Source organism: Thalia democratica, chromosome 9 (genome assembly GCF_965202585.1).
Source record: "Thalia democratica chromosome 9, ktThaDemo2.hap1.1, whole genome shotgun sequence".
Lineage (NCBI taxonomy): Eukaryota > Metazoa > Chordata > Thaliacea > Salpida > Salpidae > Thalia > Thalia democratica.
Genome location: NC_139173.1, coordinates 23,531,417 through 23,549,649, shown reverse-complemented (window position 1 = coordinate 23,549,649; position 18,233 = coordinate 23,531,417). Strand labels below are relative to the sequence as shown.

The window sequence follows — 18,233 nt, the reverse complement described above, 5'->3', positions numbered from 1 at the left end:
AAATAAGTCTAAAAAGATATGTAAGTATCTTTTATCCAGTAGTTGAGATCTCTTTATTTGTTTTTATAAAACCAAAACATATAATACTATTTTAAATAAATCAATTTACAATTGATTAAAGATTTTTGTGATTAAAACTGTTTTAGATGTTTTTAACTATACTTGTTTAGTATTAGTCTAAAAGCGAAAATTAACTTTTGTAGATTATAAGACTGAATTACTTATACAATTACTCTAACAAATTTCAATGTGTTGACAAAGTTAACTAGTAAAAAAAAAGATTTTGGTATATATTTTGCACGTAAGGTAACTTTAAAAAGACTTTTTGTAAGAATAACTTTTGAACCAAAAAACTTGTAATAAATATTTTTTCGTAATTATTCTTTTTAGTGGTTTTAAAGTATACAATTTTTTGCATTTGTCTTTATTAGTATTCGAGAAGATTTTCCAATCCTTTTGTGTAAGTTGCAGTTTACAACACATTTTTTATATTTTCGTGACAAATATGTATATTAAACAAGTCCTTTGATAATTAAATTAAAAATTAATACTTGGTTTGCATAGCTTTGTAATGAAATCAACATTTCATTTTATAATTTTAAAGCGTGTGAATAAATATGGGATTTTTTGTAAAAATAAATATCATTAAATGGTCTTTCTGAAGTATAATAAAATATTATAAAAATAAATAAAATGGTTTCATTTTAAGCAGTTAAATATTTTGAAATGCATTTAAACGAACATTTTATTTGCAATCTCTCGAGTAACTGGTGAAGGCGATGTGCTTTAGTATGTTGTATTACAAACACGTTAGATTTAGGATGCTTATTTGGTTTAAGCTCTAAGATACTTAATAAAATTTGTGTTCAACTGTAGTTTCTTATAGTGTGATTTAATTATCATGTATCTTTGTGCTTTTTAGTTCATGTAAATAAAAGATCAGTTTTCATTCGTTTTGTATATTTCTCTATATGTTTTTTTACCCTGTCTACCCTATTGCCCATAAGCAGCCCCTTTATTAATACAGCTTCTAAAACACTTAAGTGCTCTATAATCAAATGTACAATTTAAATTACTGAATTATACGAATAAAGTTAAAATATGTTTCTTTTTTTCATGATACCCATATGAAACTTGAAGTTTTTTCTAATGTTGTAACTTACAAAAATACATAAAAACAAGTATCAAAGTTCATGCATTCTACATTTGATGTTTATGAAAAATATTATCCTTAACAGACTTCCATTTTTTGGTACTACTTTAGACATCTAAATATTTATTTAAGTATAAGCATCTACTTTTAGTCAAGTTATCTTAGCCTACTTCAATATGTTTAATATATTCAATAGTTCTACTAAACTTTATACTCGTGTTTATATATACAAGCTTTATTTAAATTAAACTTATACAGGTAAGTAGTAGAAATATTATAATTATTTTTTTTTTATGTTACAGAATTTTTAGAGTTCCTTATTATTATAGTAATTTCTACTTAATTGACTACAATTAAAAACAAGTTTATTTAATAATTTTAAGCAACAAGTTTTAGTTAAAGTCATAATTTACATAAAAAATGTTTTAGTTCAATATTACTTCAGTCAATCTATAGATAGTGTAAAGCAAATATTAATCTAGCCATTGTATATTGTTTATTGTTTATTACTGAACTTTGTTTATTTAAACATTTACGAGGCTATCTTTATGTCAGAGAAAACAAAAGTTGCAGAAAAGATGTTAAAATTTTATTTAACTACCCACCTTGAATAATATATTAACAATGTATTATAATTTATTGAGTAGTGTAAGCCGATTAAAAATGTTTTGGACTTAAATATTGTTTTCAATAAATTACTTTTTGGTTTGAATTTAAAGAGAGTAACAATTAAAACTATATATAATGGTCTCCGAAATAGACAAAGATTTTGCTAAGCTGGAATAACTCGAAATAGTTTACTTCTAGTGACTATAACGTTTCATAAAGATGATAGTTTTAAACATGCTAAAGTGCAAAACTATAGATAACTATTTTATAAACAAAAGTTTATCAAATTTTCAGTTTTTATTATAACGCAGATTGAATAAAATATATATTAGATAAAAAGGTTTTAATTACATTTGTAAACTTTAAAGTTTAAATTTTTACTAAAAATTAAGTTTTTGTTTAATTAATTTTCAAAGTTTAATACTAAATTAACTACAGTGTATCTTCGTACATAATTAAACAATTTTTTTTCATAACTGTATATAAATTTAAAGCATTGCTATATTTTAGAACTATTTATAAAAAAGAAAATATTCATTAAACTAAAGTTAAAAAGCTAAAATAAAATAAAATAAACATCATCAGTAAATTAAAAAACCATGTAACATCACATACTAATGTTTGGTTGTTAGTGTAACGCGCTATTAATTTATGTAATTGCCAAACACAAACACTAAACAAATACTGAATATCAATATTAAAAAGGGAAATTCGAGCAAACTTCGCTCAAACCTTCCATTATGTGTCGTCATAATAAAAGACAAACAAAATGCGCGTGCGTCTTGCAAGGTGAAAATCATACCGCCGAATAAAAGAAAAAGCACGAATAAAACAAACTTGAACATTGTATAACTTCACACACTCGAGTGTTTTGGCTTGAAGTGGTGTCATAGTAACTTGTGTCGCTTTGTGCTCACTTGTGTTGATTTAATAAGGCTGGGTTAAGATTAGGTGTCAACCACGTACAAATTTTTGGTAAATTTGTTCAAAGTGCTTTTACAATGATTTTTTCATCAGTGAACAATTGGATTTTAATCCATTTTTAATTCAAGCTAAACAAAGCTTTTATGATGCAATATGAGTTGCATATAGTTACGCAAAATGATTGTTTGCCGTAACTTTGTTATTATTTCTCGTTAGTTTTGGTTTAAATATAAATTTGACCTATTTCTTATTTTTTTTTATATATATTATCTTAAGCAATAAAAAGGTGTTAAAATAAAAATAATAAACTACTGACAAAACCAAAAGGCATAAACTATTTATTATACGAGAGTATAGCGACAGAACAACAGTGGAAGGAAATATAAAACAGTGGTAAACCGAAAAAACAAAAAACAAGCAAAGAAAAACAAAATTAGGTAGGAAATGAATAAGTGGGCTGGTACTCAGCCGAGATTATCGCGCCGCCAGATATCAACAAAAAAAAAAGATTGTTAAGACGCAACCGAGTGTCATTACGTAACAATGGTCAGCCCGATCGAAAGAAAAACACTCCACAGACGAGTGGTACTCAATTTGCCCGCTAAAATGCTTCTATTGTACGCTGTTGTGCTCTCGTTAGCACTGGAATGCACTAAAAATACTGCACGAAAGGAAATGGTGAAAAATAAAATATATGAAAAAGTATTAGCTAATGTTGTACGCTCATTAAAAAAAAAAAAAATTAGTATGAAAAAGTATTTTGGAAAAATTGCTAACACTGATAGTCGTTTGGAAATTTTAAAAGTGTTCATAACATCAAAAAGCTGGAAATTAGAGATTATCATTATTTGATTGTAAAAACGTATTGAAACCTGGTTACATAACTTTTTGCAATATTAAAACTATTTGCAGTTTAAAGTCACAGTGCAATATGAAAAAAACATTTGATGTCTTTTTTAAACGCAGAAAAATCGTTTTTGAGAAAACTATCAAGTAAAAACTAATTTCTAGTTATTTTATAAAATTTACTCGTTCGTGTTAGCGTTCAGACTGATGCCATTCTTAGCCGCGAACTCCGACAGTTTCTGCAAAACGCTCTCCTCAAACTCGTTGTTTGTCAGGCAGATCGAGGATATGCTCGACTTGAAGTCCATCAGCTCGAAGAAAGAGTCCAGGTCCTCGTTGAGCATCTTGTTGCCGCTGAGGGAGATGAACTTGAGGCTGACGTTCCTCTTTTTGGCGAAGACCTTCCACAGGAGGCGCAACTTGTCGCTGAGGTTCTCGTTCTCGTTCAGGCTGAGCGACTTCAGCGGCGGGTTGAGGCTCAAAAAGGCGATGATGTTCTTGAGCCCTTTGACGTCAATCTCGGTGGCGTCCAGGGACAAGCTTTCCAATTGGCTGCTTTCTTCGGTGACGTCATCGTCCTTCTTGCTCTCGTCGCTGCTGGACGAGATGGAGCTGAGGTCGGAGTTTTTGGCCTTCTCGCTGATGCACTGCTTGGCGAGGCCGCGCATGAGCAGCTTGGTTCCCCTGTCCGCCAGGGGGTTGCCGTCCATGACCAGGTGTTTTATCTCGCAGCTCCTGACAGCCTGCAGGACGTAGTTGACGGAGCTCTCGCCGAGGTCGTTGGTGGCGACGTTGAGCGTTTCAAGCTTTCTCTTGCTGGTGATCAGCGACTTCAGGATGCTTTTGACGGCGTCGTGGCCCAGCGAGCAGCCTCTTAGAAGCAAGCTTTCAATTGAGTCGTTGCTCGATACTAAATAGGTGTTTAGTTCGTCGATATGGTACTGTTCTAAGTTGTAGTACTGTAGGTCTATAACACTTCTGTCTTTTATTTCGTCTAGTATGGAATTGTCGTTAGAAGTGTTAATTGTGTTTTCCGTCGCCTCTTCTTTTGTTTCGTCAGCTTTAGCAGTTTCTTTTTCAGTTTCTGAATCACTTGAGCTGGAGCTTGAAGAAGAAGACTTTCTTGATTTTGTTTCTACAGCAACAATTTCTTCTGCTTTTACTTCTACAGTCTCTCCTTTAACTTCTACAGTTTCTGCTACAACTTTGACAGATTCTTTTTCTGTTTCTGAATCGCTTGAGCTTGAAGATGAAGACTTTCTTGATTTTGTTTCAACAGTAACAATTTCTTCTGCTTTTACTTCTACAGTCTCTGTTTTAACTTCTACAGGTTCTGCTACAACTTTGACAGAATCCTTTTCTGTTTCTGAATCGCTTGAGCTTGAAGATGAAGACTTTCTTGATTTTGTTTCAACAGCAACAATTTCTTCTGCTTTTACTTCTACAGTTTCTTCTTTAACTTCTACAGTTTCTGCTACAGCTTTGACAGATTCTTTTTCAGTTTCTGAATCGCTTGAGCTAGAGCTTGAAGAAGAAGACTTTCTTGATTTTGTTTCAACAGCAACAATTTCTTCTGCTTTTACTTCTACAGTCTCTGTTTTAACTGCTACAGCTTCTACTACAACTTTGACAGATTCTTTTTCAGTTTCTGAATCGCTTGAGCTTGAAGAAGAAGACTTTCTTGATTTTGTTTCAATAGCAACAATTTCTTCTGCTTTTACTTCTACAGTTTCTTCTTTAACTGCTGCAGCTACAGCAACAACTTTAACAGATTCTTTTTCAGTTTCTGAGTCGCTTGAGCTTGAGCTTGATGAAGAAGACTTTCTTGATTTTGTTTCAACCGCAACAATTTCTTCTGTTTTTACTTCTGCAGTTTCTACTTTAACTTCTACAGCTTCTGCTACAACTTTGACAGATTCTTTTTCTGTTTCTGTATCGCTTGAGCTTGAAGAAGAAGACTTTCTTGATTTTGTTTCAACAGCAACAATTTCTTCTGCTTTTACTTCTACAGTTTCTTCTTTAACTTCTACAGTTTCTGCTACAGCTTTGACAGATTCTTTTTCAGTTTCTGAATCGCTTGAGCTAGAGCTTGAAGAAGAAGACTTTCTTGATTTTGTTTCAACAGCAACAACTTCTTCTGCTTTTACTTCTACAGTCTCTGTTTTAACTTCTACAGCTTCTGCTACAACTTTGACAGATTCTTTTTCAGTTTCTGAATCGCTTGAGCTTGAAGAAGAAGACTTTCTTGATTTTGTTTCAATAGCAACAATTTCTTCTGCTTTTACTTCTACAGTTTCTTCTTTAACTGCTGCAGCTACAGCAACAACTTTAACAGATTCTTTTTCAGTTTCTGAGTCGCTTGAGCTTGAGCTTGAAGAAGAAGACTTTCTTGATTTTGTTTCGACCGCAACAATTTCTTCTGTTTTTACTTCTGCAGTTTCTACTTTAACTTCTACAGCTTCTGCTACAACTTTGACAGATTCTTTTTCTGTTTCTGTATCGCTTGAGCTTGAAGAAGAAGACTTTCTTGATTTTGTTTCAACAGCAACAACTTCTTCTGTTTTTATTTCTGTAGTCTCTTCTTTAACTGCTGCAGCTACATCAACAACTTTAACAGATTCTTTTTCAGTTTCTGAATCGCTTGAGCTAGAAGATGAAGACTTTCTTGATTTTGTTTCAACAGCAACAACTTCTTCTGCTTTTACTTCTACAGTCTCTTCTTTATTTTCTACAGTTTCTGCTACAACTTTAACAGATTCTTTTTCAGTTTCTGAGTCGCTTGAGCTTGAAGAAGAAGACTTTCTTGATTTTGTTTCTACAGCAACAATTTCTTCTGCTTTTACTTCTACAGTCTCTGTTTTAACATCTACAGTTTTTGCAACAACTTTGACAGATTCCTTTTCTGTTTCTGAATCGCTTGAGCTAGAAGATGAAGACTTTCTTGATTTTGTTTCAACACCAACAATTTCTTCTGCTTTTACTTCTGCAGTTTTTACTTTAACTTCTACAGCTTCTGCTACAACTTTGACAGATTCTTTTTCAGTTTCTGAGTCGCTTGAGCTTGAAGATGAAGACTTTCTTGATTTTGTTTCAATAGCAACAATTTCTTCTGCTTTTACTTCTACAGTCTCTGTTTTAACTTCTACAGTTTCTGCTACAACTTTGACAGATTCCTTTTCTGTTTCTGAATCGCTTGAGCTTGAAGAAGAAGACTTTCTTGATTTTGTTTCAATAGCAACAATTTCTTCTGCTTTTACTTCTACAGTCTCTGTTTTAACTTCTACAGTTTCTGCTACAACTTTGACAGATTCCTTTTCTGTTTCTGAATCGCTTGAGCTTGAAGAAGAAGACTTTCTTGATTTTGTTTCAACAGCAACAATTTCTTCTGCTTTTACTTCTACAGTTTCTGTTTTAACTTCTACAGCTTCTGCTACAACTTTGACAGATTCTTTTTCAGTTTCTGAGTCGCTTGAGCTTGAAGATGAAGACTTTCTTGATTTTGTTTCAACAGCAAAAACTTCTTCTGCTTTTACTTCTACAGTCTCTGTTTTAACTTCTACAGTTTCTGCTACAACTTTGACAGAATCCTTTTCTGTTTCTGAATCGCTTGAGCTTGAAGATGAAGACTTTCTTGATTTTGTTTCAACAGCAACAATTTCTTTTGCTTTTACTTCTACAGTCTCTGTTTTAACTTCTACAGTTTCTGTTACAACTTTGACAGAATCCTTTTCTGTTTCTGAATCGCTTGAGCTTGAAGATGAAGACTTTCTTGATTTTGTTTCAACAGCAACAATTTCTTCTGCTTTTACTTCTACAGTTTCTGTTTTAACTTCTACAGCTTCTGCTACAACTTTGACAGATTCTTTTTCAGTTTCTGAGTCGCTTGAGCTTGAAGAAGAAGACTTTCTTGATTTTGTTTTTACAGCAACAATTTCTTCTGCTTTTACTTCTACAGTCTCTGTTTTAACTTCTACAGGTTCTGCTACAACTTTGACAGATTCTTTTTCTGTTTCTAAATCGCTTGAGCTAGATGATGAAGACTTTCTTGATTTTGTTTCAACAGTTAAAACTTCTTCTGTTTTTATTTCTGCAGTCTCTTCTTTAACTGCTGCAGCTACAGCAACAACTTTAACAGATTCTTTTTCAGTTTCTGAGTCGCTTGAGCTAGAGCTTGAAGAAGAAGACTTTCTTGATTTTGTTTCAACAGCAACAACTTCTTCTGCTTTTACTTCTACAGTTTCTTCTTTAATGGCTACAGCTTCTGCTACAACTTTGACAGATTCTTTTTTAGTTTCTGAGTCGCTTGAGCTTGAAGATGAAGACTTTCTTGATTTTGTTTCAACAGTAACAATTTCTTCTGCTTTTACTTCTACAGTCTCTGTTTTAACTTCTACAGTTTCTGCTACAACTTTGACAGATTCTTTTTCAGATTCTGAGTTACTTGAGCTTGAAGATGAAGACTTTCTTGATTTTGTTTCAACAGCAACAACTTCTTCTGTTTTTACTTCTGCAGTCTCTTCTTTATTTTCTACAGTTTCTGCAACAACTTTGACAGATTCTTTTTCAGTTTCTGAGTCGCTTGAGCTAGAGCTTGAAGAAGAAGACTTTCTTGATTTTGTTTCAATAGCAACAACTTCATCTACTTTTACTTCTACAGTTTCTTCTTTAACTGCTACAGTTTCTGCAGCAACTTTGACAGATTCCTTTTCAGTTTCTGAGTCTCTTGAGCTAGAGCTTGAAGAAGAAGACTTTCTTGATTTTGTTTCAATAGCAACAACTTCATCTACTTTTACTTCTACAGTTTCTTCTTTAATTGCTACAGTTTCTGCAGCAACTTTGACAGATTCCTTTTCAGTTTCTGAGTCGCTTGAGCTAGATGATGAAGATTTTCTTGATTTTGTTTCAACAGCAACAACTTCTTCTGTTTTTACTTCTGTAGTCTCTTCTTTAACGACTACACCTTGTTCTACAACTTTGACAGATTCTTTTTCAGTTTCTGAGTCGCTTGAGCTTGAAGAAGAAGACTTTCTTGATTTTGTTTCAACAGTAACAATTTCTTCTGCTTTTACTTCTACAGTCTCTGTTTTAACTGCTACAGTTTCTGCTACAGCTTTGACAGATTCTTTTTCAGTTTCTGAATCGCTTGAGCTAGAGCTTGAAGAAGAAGACTTTCTTGATTTTGTTTCAACAGCAACAATTTCTTCTGCTTTTACTTCTACAGTCTCTGTTTTAACTTCTACAGCTTCTGCTACAACTTTGACAGATTCTTTTTCAGTTTCTGAATCGCTTGAGCTTGAAGAAGAAGACTTTCTTGATTTTGTTTCAACAGTAACAATTTCTTCTGCTTTTACTTCTACAGTTTCTTCTTTAACGGCTACAGTTTCTGCTACAACTTTGACAGATTCTTTTTCAGTTTCTGAGTCGCTTGAGCTTGAAGAAGAAGACTTTCTTGATTTTGTTTCAATAGCAACAACTTCATCTACTTTTACTTCTACAGTTTCTTCTTTAACTGCTACAGTTTCTGCAGCAACTTTGACAGATTCTTTTTCAGTTTCTGAATCGCTTGAGCTTGAAGAAGAAGACTTTCTTGATTTTGTTTCAACACCTACAACTTCTTTTATTTCTTCAGTCTCTTCTTTATTTGATGCAGATGTTGTGACAATTGTAACAGACTCTTTTTCAGTTTCTGAGTTGCTTGAGCTTGAAGAAGAAGACTTTCTTGATTTTGTTTCAACAGCTACAACTTCTTTAACTTCTTCTTTAATTTCTTCAGCCTTTTCTTTAACTGATGCAGATTCTGTAAACACTGTAACAGATTCTTTTTCAGTTTCTGAGTTACGTGAGCTTGAAGATGATGATGAAGACTTTCTTGATTTTGTTTCAACAGCTACAACTTCCTTAACTTCTTCTTTAATTTCTGCAGTCTCTTCTTTGACTGATGCAGATTTTGTAACCACTGTAACAAATTCTTTTTCAGATTCCGAATCGCTTGAAGACGACGATTTTGAAGACTTTGTTTCAGCTGCTGCAACATCTTCTATTGCTTCTTTTATCTCTTCTGTTTCCGATACGACTTTTGTAGAGTATTTTTCAGTTTCTGAATCGCTTGAACTTGAAGATGAAGACTTTCTTGATTTTGTTTCATCAGCAACAACTTCTTTTGCTTCTACTTCTACTTCTGCTGCTTCTTCTTTAATTTCTTCGGCTTCTGTGACGACTTTCTCACTTACTGAGTCACTTGAGCTTGATGAGGAGGAAGACTTTCTTGATTTTGTTTCGATTGCTGCGACTTCTCCTGTTTCATCTTTAATTTCTGAAGATTGCTCTTTAAGTTCTTCAGCTTTTACAATATCTTTGATAGATTCCTTTTCAGTCTCTGAATCACTTGAACTGGATGATGAAGATTTTCTTGATTTTGTTTCTACAGCAACAACTTCTTCTGTTTTTACTTCTACAGTCTCTCCTTTTACTTCCACGCTTTCAGCAACTTTAACAGAATCGTTTTCAGCTTCCGAATCGCTCGAGCTTGACGAAGATTCCTTCGCTTCCTTTTCCGACGAAACTTTCTCTGCAACCTCCTTTTCTTCCTTTGCCGATCCCGCAGACTTCTTAGACGAAGCCGCCGACGCCTTCCTCGACGACCTTCTCGACCTCCTCTTGGAAGACGCCTTCGACGTCGGCCTCGAAGCTTTGTTCTCGCCCCCCTTCGAAACCGCCGAGAACGAGGAGACGCTCTCCCCCTCCGAGCTGCTCTCACCTCCCACCGACGAGTTCTCGAACTTTATGGGCGACAGCTTCCGGGGCGGCACGGGCGTGTGCGCCTTCTGCTGCTGCTGCGCCTCCTTCTTGTTTTTCTTCAGCTGCTTGCGCCTCTGCACCATCATGCACTTGTAGCACGGGTGCGCCCCCGTCACCCTGACGAACTTGAACTGGCCCAGCTTCCGCTTCGGCTTGTGCTTGTACTCGCAGCAGGCGCTCAACCTGTCTGCCTTCATGTTGTTCACGTACAGAGTTATTGAAAAGGGGAATCCCGAGTGCCGTTGTGACGTCACGGTGAACTCCTCGCCCGGCTGGTGCTTGCCGTGGTAGACGCACAGGTTTTCCCCGCCGTTGTGCTGCTGCATGATGGTGATGTCGTCGCGCGGGTCCTCCTTCTCGTAGTCGAGCTTGATTAGCGGGCCGAGGTACCTGGGAAAAATTTTTAGTTTAAGAAAAAAAAACTAATATAAGCGCAACCTATCAAAACAAATTCATAACTAGTGGAAAGACTGAGAGTGTTGTTTGTATAGGTTTAATTTCGAAAAAAATGAGTTTAGGTAATATAAAGCGATTCTTTAACAATGCTGGCTTACTTTTTGATTAATGTAAATACATGTGACTGCCTTAAATTCTAAATAGAAAACTAAAATTTTTAATGCATTTAATTCATAATAACATTAATCAATTTATTATTCATATCATTTTCCTACCTGAAAGTGATGCTGCCCAGCGACTTGTTCAGCGCCGGTTTTATCATGGGGGGTTCCCTCCTGTGCAGCTTCATCGAGTTCCGCACCGAAACCGCCATGGGGCTCTTCAATACCCTCTCGTTCATCGGCTGCTTCTTCTGCCCTCCTCTCGACTTGCCGCCCCTCTTTCCGCTTGGCGGTTTGGGCATGAGCAGGGGTAGAACTAATAAAATTTTGTTTATTTTTGTAAAACACTTTAAAGCAAAAGTTTATCAATAATTTTTATTTCGTCAACAGTCAGATATTTAATTTATCTTATTTTTTTTTGTTTATTCACCGTTCTCGTCCCTGGGCTGGTTTCTGCTGTTCTTGATGGCGGCCACCAGTTGCTGCTTGTACCTCCTCTCGCGCTCCTGCTGCCTCTTGAAGTGCGCCTGCCGCTCCATGTCCAGCGTCTTGTCCACGATGGCCTGCGCCAACGCGTCCTGCACATGCTTGCGGTGGTCCTTCTGCGCGTTTCGAAGGTAGAAGTCCTGCGAAAACTAATTTATGAGTAAAGTTCATGTTAAAAAGGTTTGTAAATCATCTTTAAAATACGTTTTAATTTACATGTTATAAAACAGTTTCAAACATGTTATAAAAAGTAAAGTGATATTTTACAGTTTAATACTTCTTAAGTTAAGTGACTAAGTTTTAAACAACTATTTTCAAACTTTCCTGCTGAGATTGACTCTAGTTTTAGACTCATTAGATTCAAAAAAAAAAAAACTATATAAGTTTACATCACATTGCGTTGATTGTTAATTTTATTTTTAATTTAATGAACTGATACCAAGAAAAAAACTGACTTTTTCGGAGACGATTGCTCCCTTCCTTGTGATCAACCCCTTTCTCCTCAGGTGTCTTCTTATGGGAGGGCTGCTGAAGAAGCCCTTGAGATGGGGATCCTTCAGGCTGTTGTAGGATCCCAAGTAGCTGTAGTTGTTCTGATCTGACATTTTGTAGAAACTATGTTACACAACTACCATCTGTAAAAATACAATGTCTATTGTTTCAGTTTAGTGCAGAACATTATGTACTTTTACTTTAGAGATAATAATAAAAGTTCTCAACTTAATAACAAGGATAATGCTAACTCAATTTTTTTAATTTTATTGTCAAAACAATGTATTCTATTTGAATAAGACTTTGTTATTCAATTGAGGATCTCGTTTAAACTATTTCAAGCGAGTGAAACATTGTACAGACAATAAAATTGTTAAACTTGAGTATAGGCAGAACATTACAAAATACTATTTGACCCGTCAGTCTAGTCTTTAAAACTTCTTGATAGTTCTTGGTACATGAACAATATATTTATGATATTCAAAATTGTTACACAACTCTCATCTGTAATAACATTATGCAACCTTTACATCAACAAGATAACAGTGTATTCAATTGAAAGTTTAGATGGCTAACAATATGGCATTCAATAAAGAAGAAGATTATTTCTTGTATACATACACGAGCGATAGAACAGTCGGGCGGTGATGGCTAAACAGACAATGCGCTCTTATATCAACAACCAAGACGAATTTCTTTGTTCAAGTGAACTTTGCGTTCACAGAGAGTTTTGTGTGAGCTGAAATCCAAGCTCTCAGCCAGAAAATATTTTGTCTTTTTTGATTACTTGTTTGAAATTAATCTTCATCATACTAAGCTCCGGTATAAACCGAGTTTGTTTTGGCGGCTTCTGTTTTTGGAAACAAAGACGCTTTTTTTTTTTGTTATATTGAATATTTGTGGTTTAATAAGCATTATATAAATAAACGCACAGAAGTTTTAGCATAAAATATTAAATTACTTTAAATACAAACAACATTGTATGAGAAATCAAATACAAGTTTATACACCAATTAAAACTAACTGTTTAATATTTTATAAATACAGTGTTTGTGGTTAAAATTACTTATCAAGTTAACTATAACATTTTTGAAGGTAAAAGCAGAAATTAATATGATCATAACCTGCATGTTTTATTACCATTAATAAATGATAACTGTAACTAAATATTTTTAATCGCTAAAAACTTCAAATAAGAATGAACACTTTTTTACTATTGTTATGATATAAGTTTTTTTTTTAAATTGAATAAACTATAAAAGAAAATTATCATCTCAGTACAAGCAGTTAATCAAATAAAACCATATATGTTTTTAGACATTTGTTTTTATTACTCTGTTATATACTTGACGGCTTTATATAACCTATAACTAATGCAAAAAAATATATTATTGTTACTATACATTAAGTTATATCTTAATTTAAAACTTAAGTGTTTGTGTTCAATTGCAATTAGTAAACCTTTTTAAAAACTTAAAACAAAGACTGCGTAACCATTTAAACTTGTTCTAACATTTAAGTACTGATTGTGTAGGACTTCTGCTAGTTTACTATTTTCTTTCTGTTTAAGAATTGTTAAACTATGGATTCAAAAACAATTATGCTGGATTAATAACAAATTAAAATTACTAAACATTAAATATAGATAAATAATAAAATTGTATTGATAACTGTTTTAATTTTCTTTTGTTAAAAGTTATTGCCTAGATTAAAACTTAACATTTTACGTTTAGTTTATCAAAAGACTATTTCAAGTTAATCGTTCTAAACAAAACTGCTTTGAAAATTCCCTTTACAAAAAAGTTATATAGATATATATATTTTATTTGATTAATAAAACTAAAAAGATTTGTTTAGTACTTCATATATTGAACTCTTTAAAACTTATATGTTTTAGTTTTTTATACTTATGGAAGCTATAAACTTATATAACTTTTTTTTTAAAAGATAAATTCAGCTTTTTATAGTAACTTAGCTAGAAATGTATATTATGACATATGAGTATGACAAATGAACATTAAAAAAATTATTTGAAGCTTTTAACACACTTATGTTTGTTAAATAAAGTAGTTTTTAAGTTATTTTGTAGTTTACATCAGCTAGACTAAAAACATTAAAAAATAAAATATTATAAACACTAAACAAGTTACAAGTACTTGTAAATAAACACTAATTTACAAGTTATGTCGAAAAAGTTGTTTAACTTTCTAAGAAACTAGTTGTAGCAACACTTTATATTGATAAAACTTTTAAAAGTTATACATCATTACTATGTACAAAAGAGATTCTTGTTTACACAAAACTTAAATAAAAAACAAGCGGTAAATTACCCAAAGATAAATTTTATCTAAGTATTAATCTATTTATTAAAAAAGTTTGTTCATTGGTGAAATTTTAGTTTAAAATGTTTTACAAAGACTAAGAAATGTAACTTAAATAGATACGTCTTTTGTAAAAAGAAAGAAGTGCTTTTCATAAAAACCATACGATGTTTATCATGATAAATAATTTTAAAAACAGCTAAAATTATAACCATAAAAACTCTTGTACTTTCAACAAGAATTTTATCACTAACTAAAGTATATTTCTGATACAAAATATGTTTACTGTAAAACTTTACAAAATAATTACCATTGGTAGTTAAATTTTATAAGTAAATAAGATTTTGTTTGAATTAGTTCACTAATAATACTTCATTACTAACAACAATTTATTTTTTTAATTTTTAAATAAACTCTGTAGATCGTAATGTTTAACTAATAGCAATAAGTGGTTTTTATTAAAATTATTAAAATTTTATTTTATTCAAAATGATTTAGCAAAAATTATTTTAATTGTACTTTATCTAAACGTTAACTACAATCTAAAAAAAGTTTAATACGTTGTTTCTTTCTGCTCGTCTAAATCTTTTAAAAAGTAAATATTACTAATCTCCTACTACATACAAGAAAATACTATTATTAAACTTTTCTAAAAAATAAAAATTATGTTTTGCTAGAACTCATTAATTTAAGCTTGCCCTTTTTTAAGAATCACAAAACAATCTTTTAAATGATGATCGCAACTACACTTTATTGATTTTTACTTCCGAACCTGTCTGAAATGTGACTACCAAAACAAACTACATTTTTATTACACACAAATCAGCAGACATTACATAACAAAAACTGAAATACTTTTAACATGCAGATTTCAAACACGTTTTCGGTTTTTGACTTAAAATTATTATTTCATTACGTTACATAAAACCTCTTATAACTAAACAAGTGCGCCTAATAAGTGATTAGGACTACAAAGCGCTGCCGTCAACTTGACTAATCAAACTTCAGCCCAATACACCAGCTTAAGTATTTTTCAGTGTGCAGAAACGCGCTTGCTAGCAATATAGCGTGTTCTAGTTACTATGGCAGTCGCTCTCTCGTTTCTTAACACATGCTTTGTTGAAAGAGAATTAACCCTCGCGAGTGTGATTGATTTTTGAAAAGCGCCGCTTGCAGCGCTAAAAAACTGTAAACAGATTTTTCAATGTTTGAAACAAAAAATGAATTTATTGCTAAATACTAACTTAATTTTAAAAATATGGTTTCAGAATTTTTCGATAGTTTTTGAGATTACTTAAGTTTGGATAAGTTTATAGTTTTAAGACTAAACATAAACCCATCTAATTTTTTTTTGTAGCTTGTAGTATTTTAGCTTTATTTGAGTATTAAGGTACAATGCATACTTTTTTTTTTTACTTAATTAGAAACTTAAATCTTGATTATCAACTTATAATCTTTTGCCTTAAAATTTTTTAACAACTCAATACCGTAACCTAAGTAAACGGTATTTATTGATACTTTTTTATAAGTTTATTATTCAATCAAAACACTATAAAAGTACTAAAGCTCAACATTTTCTGTACTATTTTTAGGCCCAAGCTTTTATTTGACAAATAGTAAAAGTTTTTTATAACAAAATTAGATCATGTATAACAATTTAGGCTGTAGAATCTTAAAAACCCAAAATATGGCTAGTCGTGAGTTAATATACGGCTGTTTAGATACTTCAAACTTCATTTGATTATAAAAATTATATAAGGTTCAAAAGATTTAATATATTATCGTTGTCACTGCACAGAGGAACGCAACAATGAAATAAAATTGAACACACTGCAATTGTTGTTTTGATAAAACCTTATGATAATAGTTATGTAACTATTCAAACAAAATCATATTTCTATATGCTTTAAAGTGTTATCTATAACTTACCTATAGACTTAAAAACTCATGAACTTGTCATATATCTTAAGCCAGGTTTTATTAACCTTTAAGAAAAAAAAACTTGAACACTTAAAAACTTAACGAAAAGGAGTTTGAATATAATATTTTTTCAATAATTTTTTTTTAAAATAAAGTATTTGTATTTTAACTCATTTTTATTATAAAGTTACTTAAATACTCGCACTAAACTTATTATATAATATTAAAAATGTAAAAAACTCAGTAATTGTTTAAATTTTTTTCTAAATGCTCTTTGCACACACAGTAGTTATTTTTGACCAAAATAGTCTGAATTTTAAGAACAACTGAATAAAGCAACTAAAATGGTTATAGACTTTGTTTATTAAAACATTAGGTAATTAAAAGTTTATTAGAGATTTTCTTTTGTCAATTTTATAATAAAAAAACCTAAAAACTTTAGCGAAAAGGTTATTTCGAAAGCTATAAACCAAACTATTAGTTATTAAACTTATTAATTTTTTTTTCAGTTTTAACAAATACTGATGTATTTATAAAAACATTTAATAATTTAATAGCCAACCTTTCCCGATACTTTTTATATGTACTCGTGTATAGTTTATTTTAAAGTTAAAGTTTTTGCTTTGTTGCTGTTTATTCAACTTTTTAAACTTAATTTCTTTCAAAAGTTTTGAACCGGAAAAAATAAATTCGAATAAAAAACTGTTATATTGTTTTTAAAAACAGTTTCTTTTAAACATCATTCACTTTTTTACAAACATAATTGACTAAAAATTTATTTTTATGCAAACACATTTGGATAGTTTTGTTTGTAAAAATTTGTAGCTAAGTAAAAAACTTTGCAAAAAGGACATTATACTTAACTATCATATTATTAGACCAGTTAAGAATAAAATAAATAAATAAACACATTCTAAAGTTTTCTAGCTTTACTACTTAACTTCTAAAAACATATAGTTTACTTAATTTAGTCTTTCATTTACACCTAGTAGATATAGAAGTTTTATTTATATAATCTCATACCGTATACTTTTAGATTCTAATTATAATGTCTACATTTACCAAAAAAAATTTTGTCTAATTTTTAGTTCTTTGTGTTAATTTATTTTAGTATGCCATACCGCTTAAAAAGTTTTTCACTATCAATGGTTAGATATTCGGTTTATTGAACGACAAGAAATAATTGGTCCTAGGACCTGGATGTACAAAAAAACCTTTCGGTTATCTAGTCGTACACCACTTGGATACACTTTAACGTATTGTCTAGGACTTAAGCACCTCTAAACAAGCCTTATCGTTTTATTTTTATACTTTTCTTAATTTTGTGATCAATAAATTATTAAGATGTACTTAAAAATGTTGATAATAAATTTACCTTATGTTATTGTAAATTAGTAAAATTTCTAAATTAGCAAAAATTACAAAAACATTTTTTGCAACTTTTTTTTTACAAATCTACGTCATAAAACACTACTTTTAAAAAGTTAACGCAACGATTTAATTTTCAAAAGTCTGATTTCACCTACAACCTACCGCGATGGCATCAAAATACCAAGACAGACTCCACAAGGAAGCTCCCGACGTTTTGAAAGTCGTCATTCCGTCGGTGTGCCACGGCTTCGACAAGATGCTCATGTTGGAAGAGTTCAACAGGAACTCCAAGAAGGCCGCCACTCAAGCCGTTAAAGACGGATTCAAAACGTTTGTGCTATGTTTATTATTTTGAAATCTGCTTACACTTTTTCATTTATTTTAACGTTTGTTAAAGAGAAAAACATCAAATTTTTTAATTATTTTTATTATTTTCAATTTAATACTTAAAAAAGCTCAACTCCTCAACGGTCATTATTTTTTTTTAAAGCAACTTTATTCATGTTATTTTAATTTGATATTTTTAAAATCAACTGCATAAAGTAATGAGTCTATTGTTTTTGTAACAGTTAGTATCGTTTATGACCAATATTTTTACCTAAGTCGATTTGTTTTAGCTTCAAGCTATTGTAAAATACAATACTGCCTTGTTTTAATTCTAAAAATGAACAAAATAGATAAAATCAAAAACTTTCCATTCAACCAAATCTTTTAATTAAACCAACTTTTGAAAAGAACTAATTAGTTTTTTTAGGT

The 18,233-nt window shown here is 31.4% G+C and overlaps 1 protein-coding gene across 1 annotated transcript; it reads right to left on the bottom strand.

Annotated features, from left to right (window-relative positions):
• Positions 1–3,132: 3,132 nt before the first annotated feature.
• On the bottom strand, positions 3,133–11,993 carry LOC145844938 (uncharacterized). The gene is made up of 9 exons (XM_082952355.1): positions 11,829–11,993; positions 11,318–11,513; positions 11,002–11,203; positions 9,028–10,720; positions 8,602–8,976; positions 8,374–8,556; positions 6,514–8,280; positions 6,418–6,468; positions 3,133–6,384 (listed from the first exon to the last, which is right to left on the bottom strand). Exons 1-9 carry the CDS (start codon positions 11,976–11,978, stop codon positions 3,712–3,714), a joined length of 7,290 nt encoding a protein of 2,429 aa, XP_082808481.1. The 5' UTR covers positions 11,979–11,993; the 3' UTR covers positions 3,133–3,711.
• Between the last annotated feature and the right edge of the window lie 6,240 nt (positions 11,994–18,233).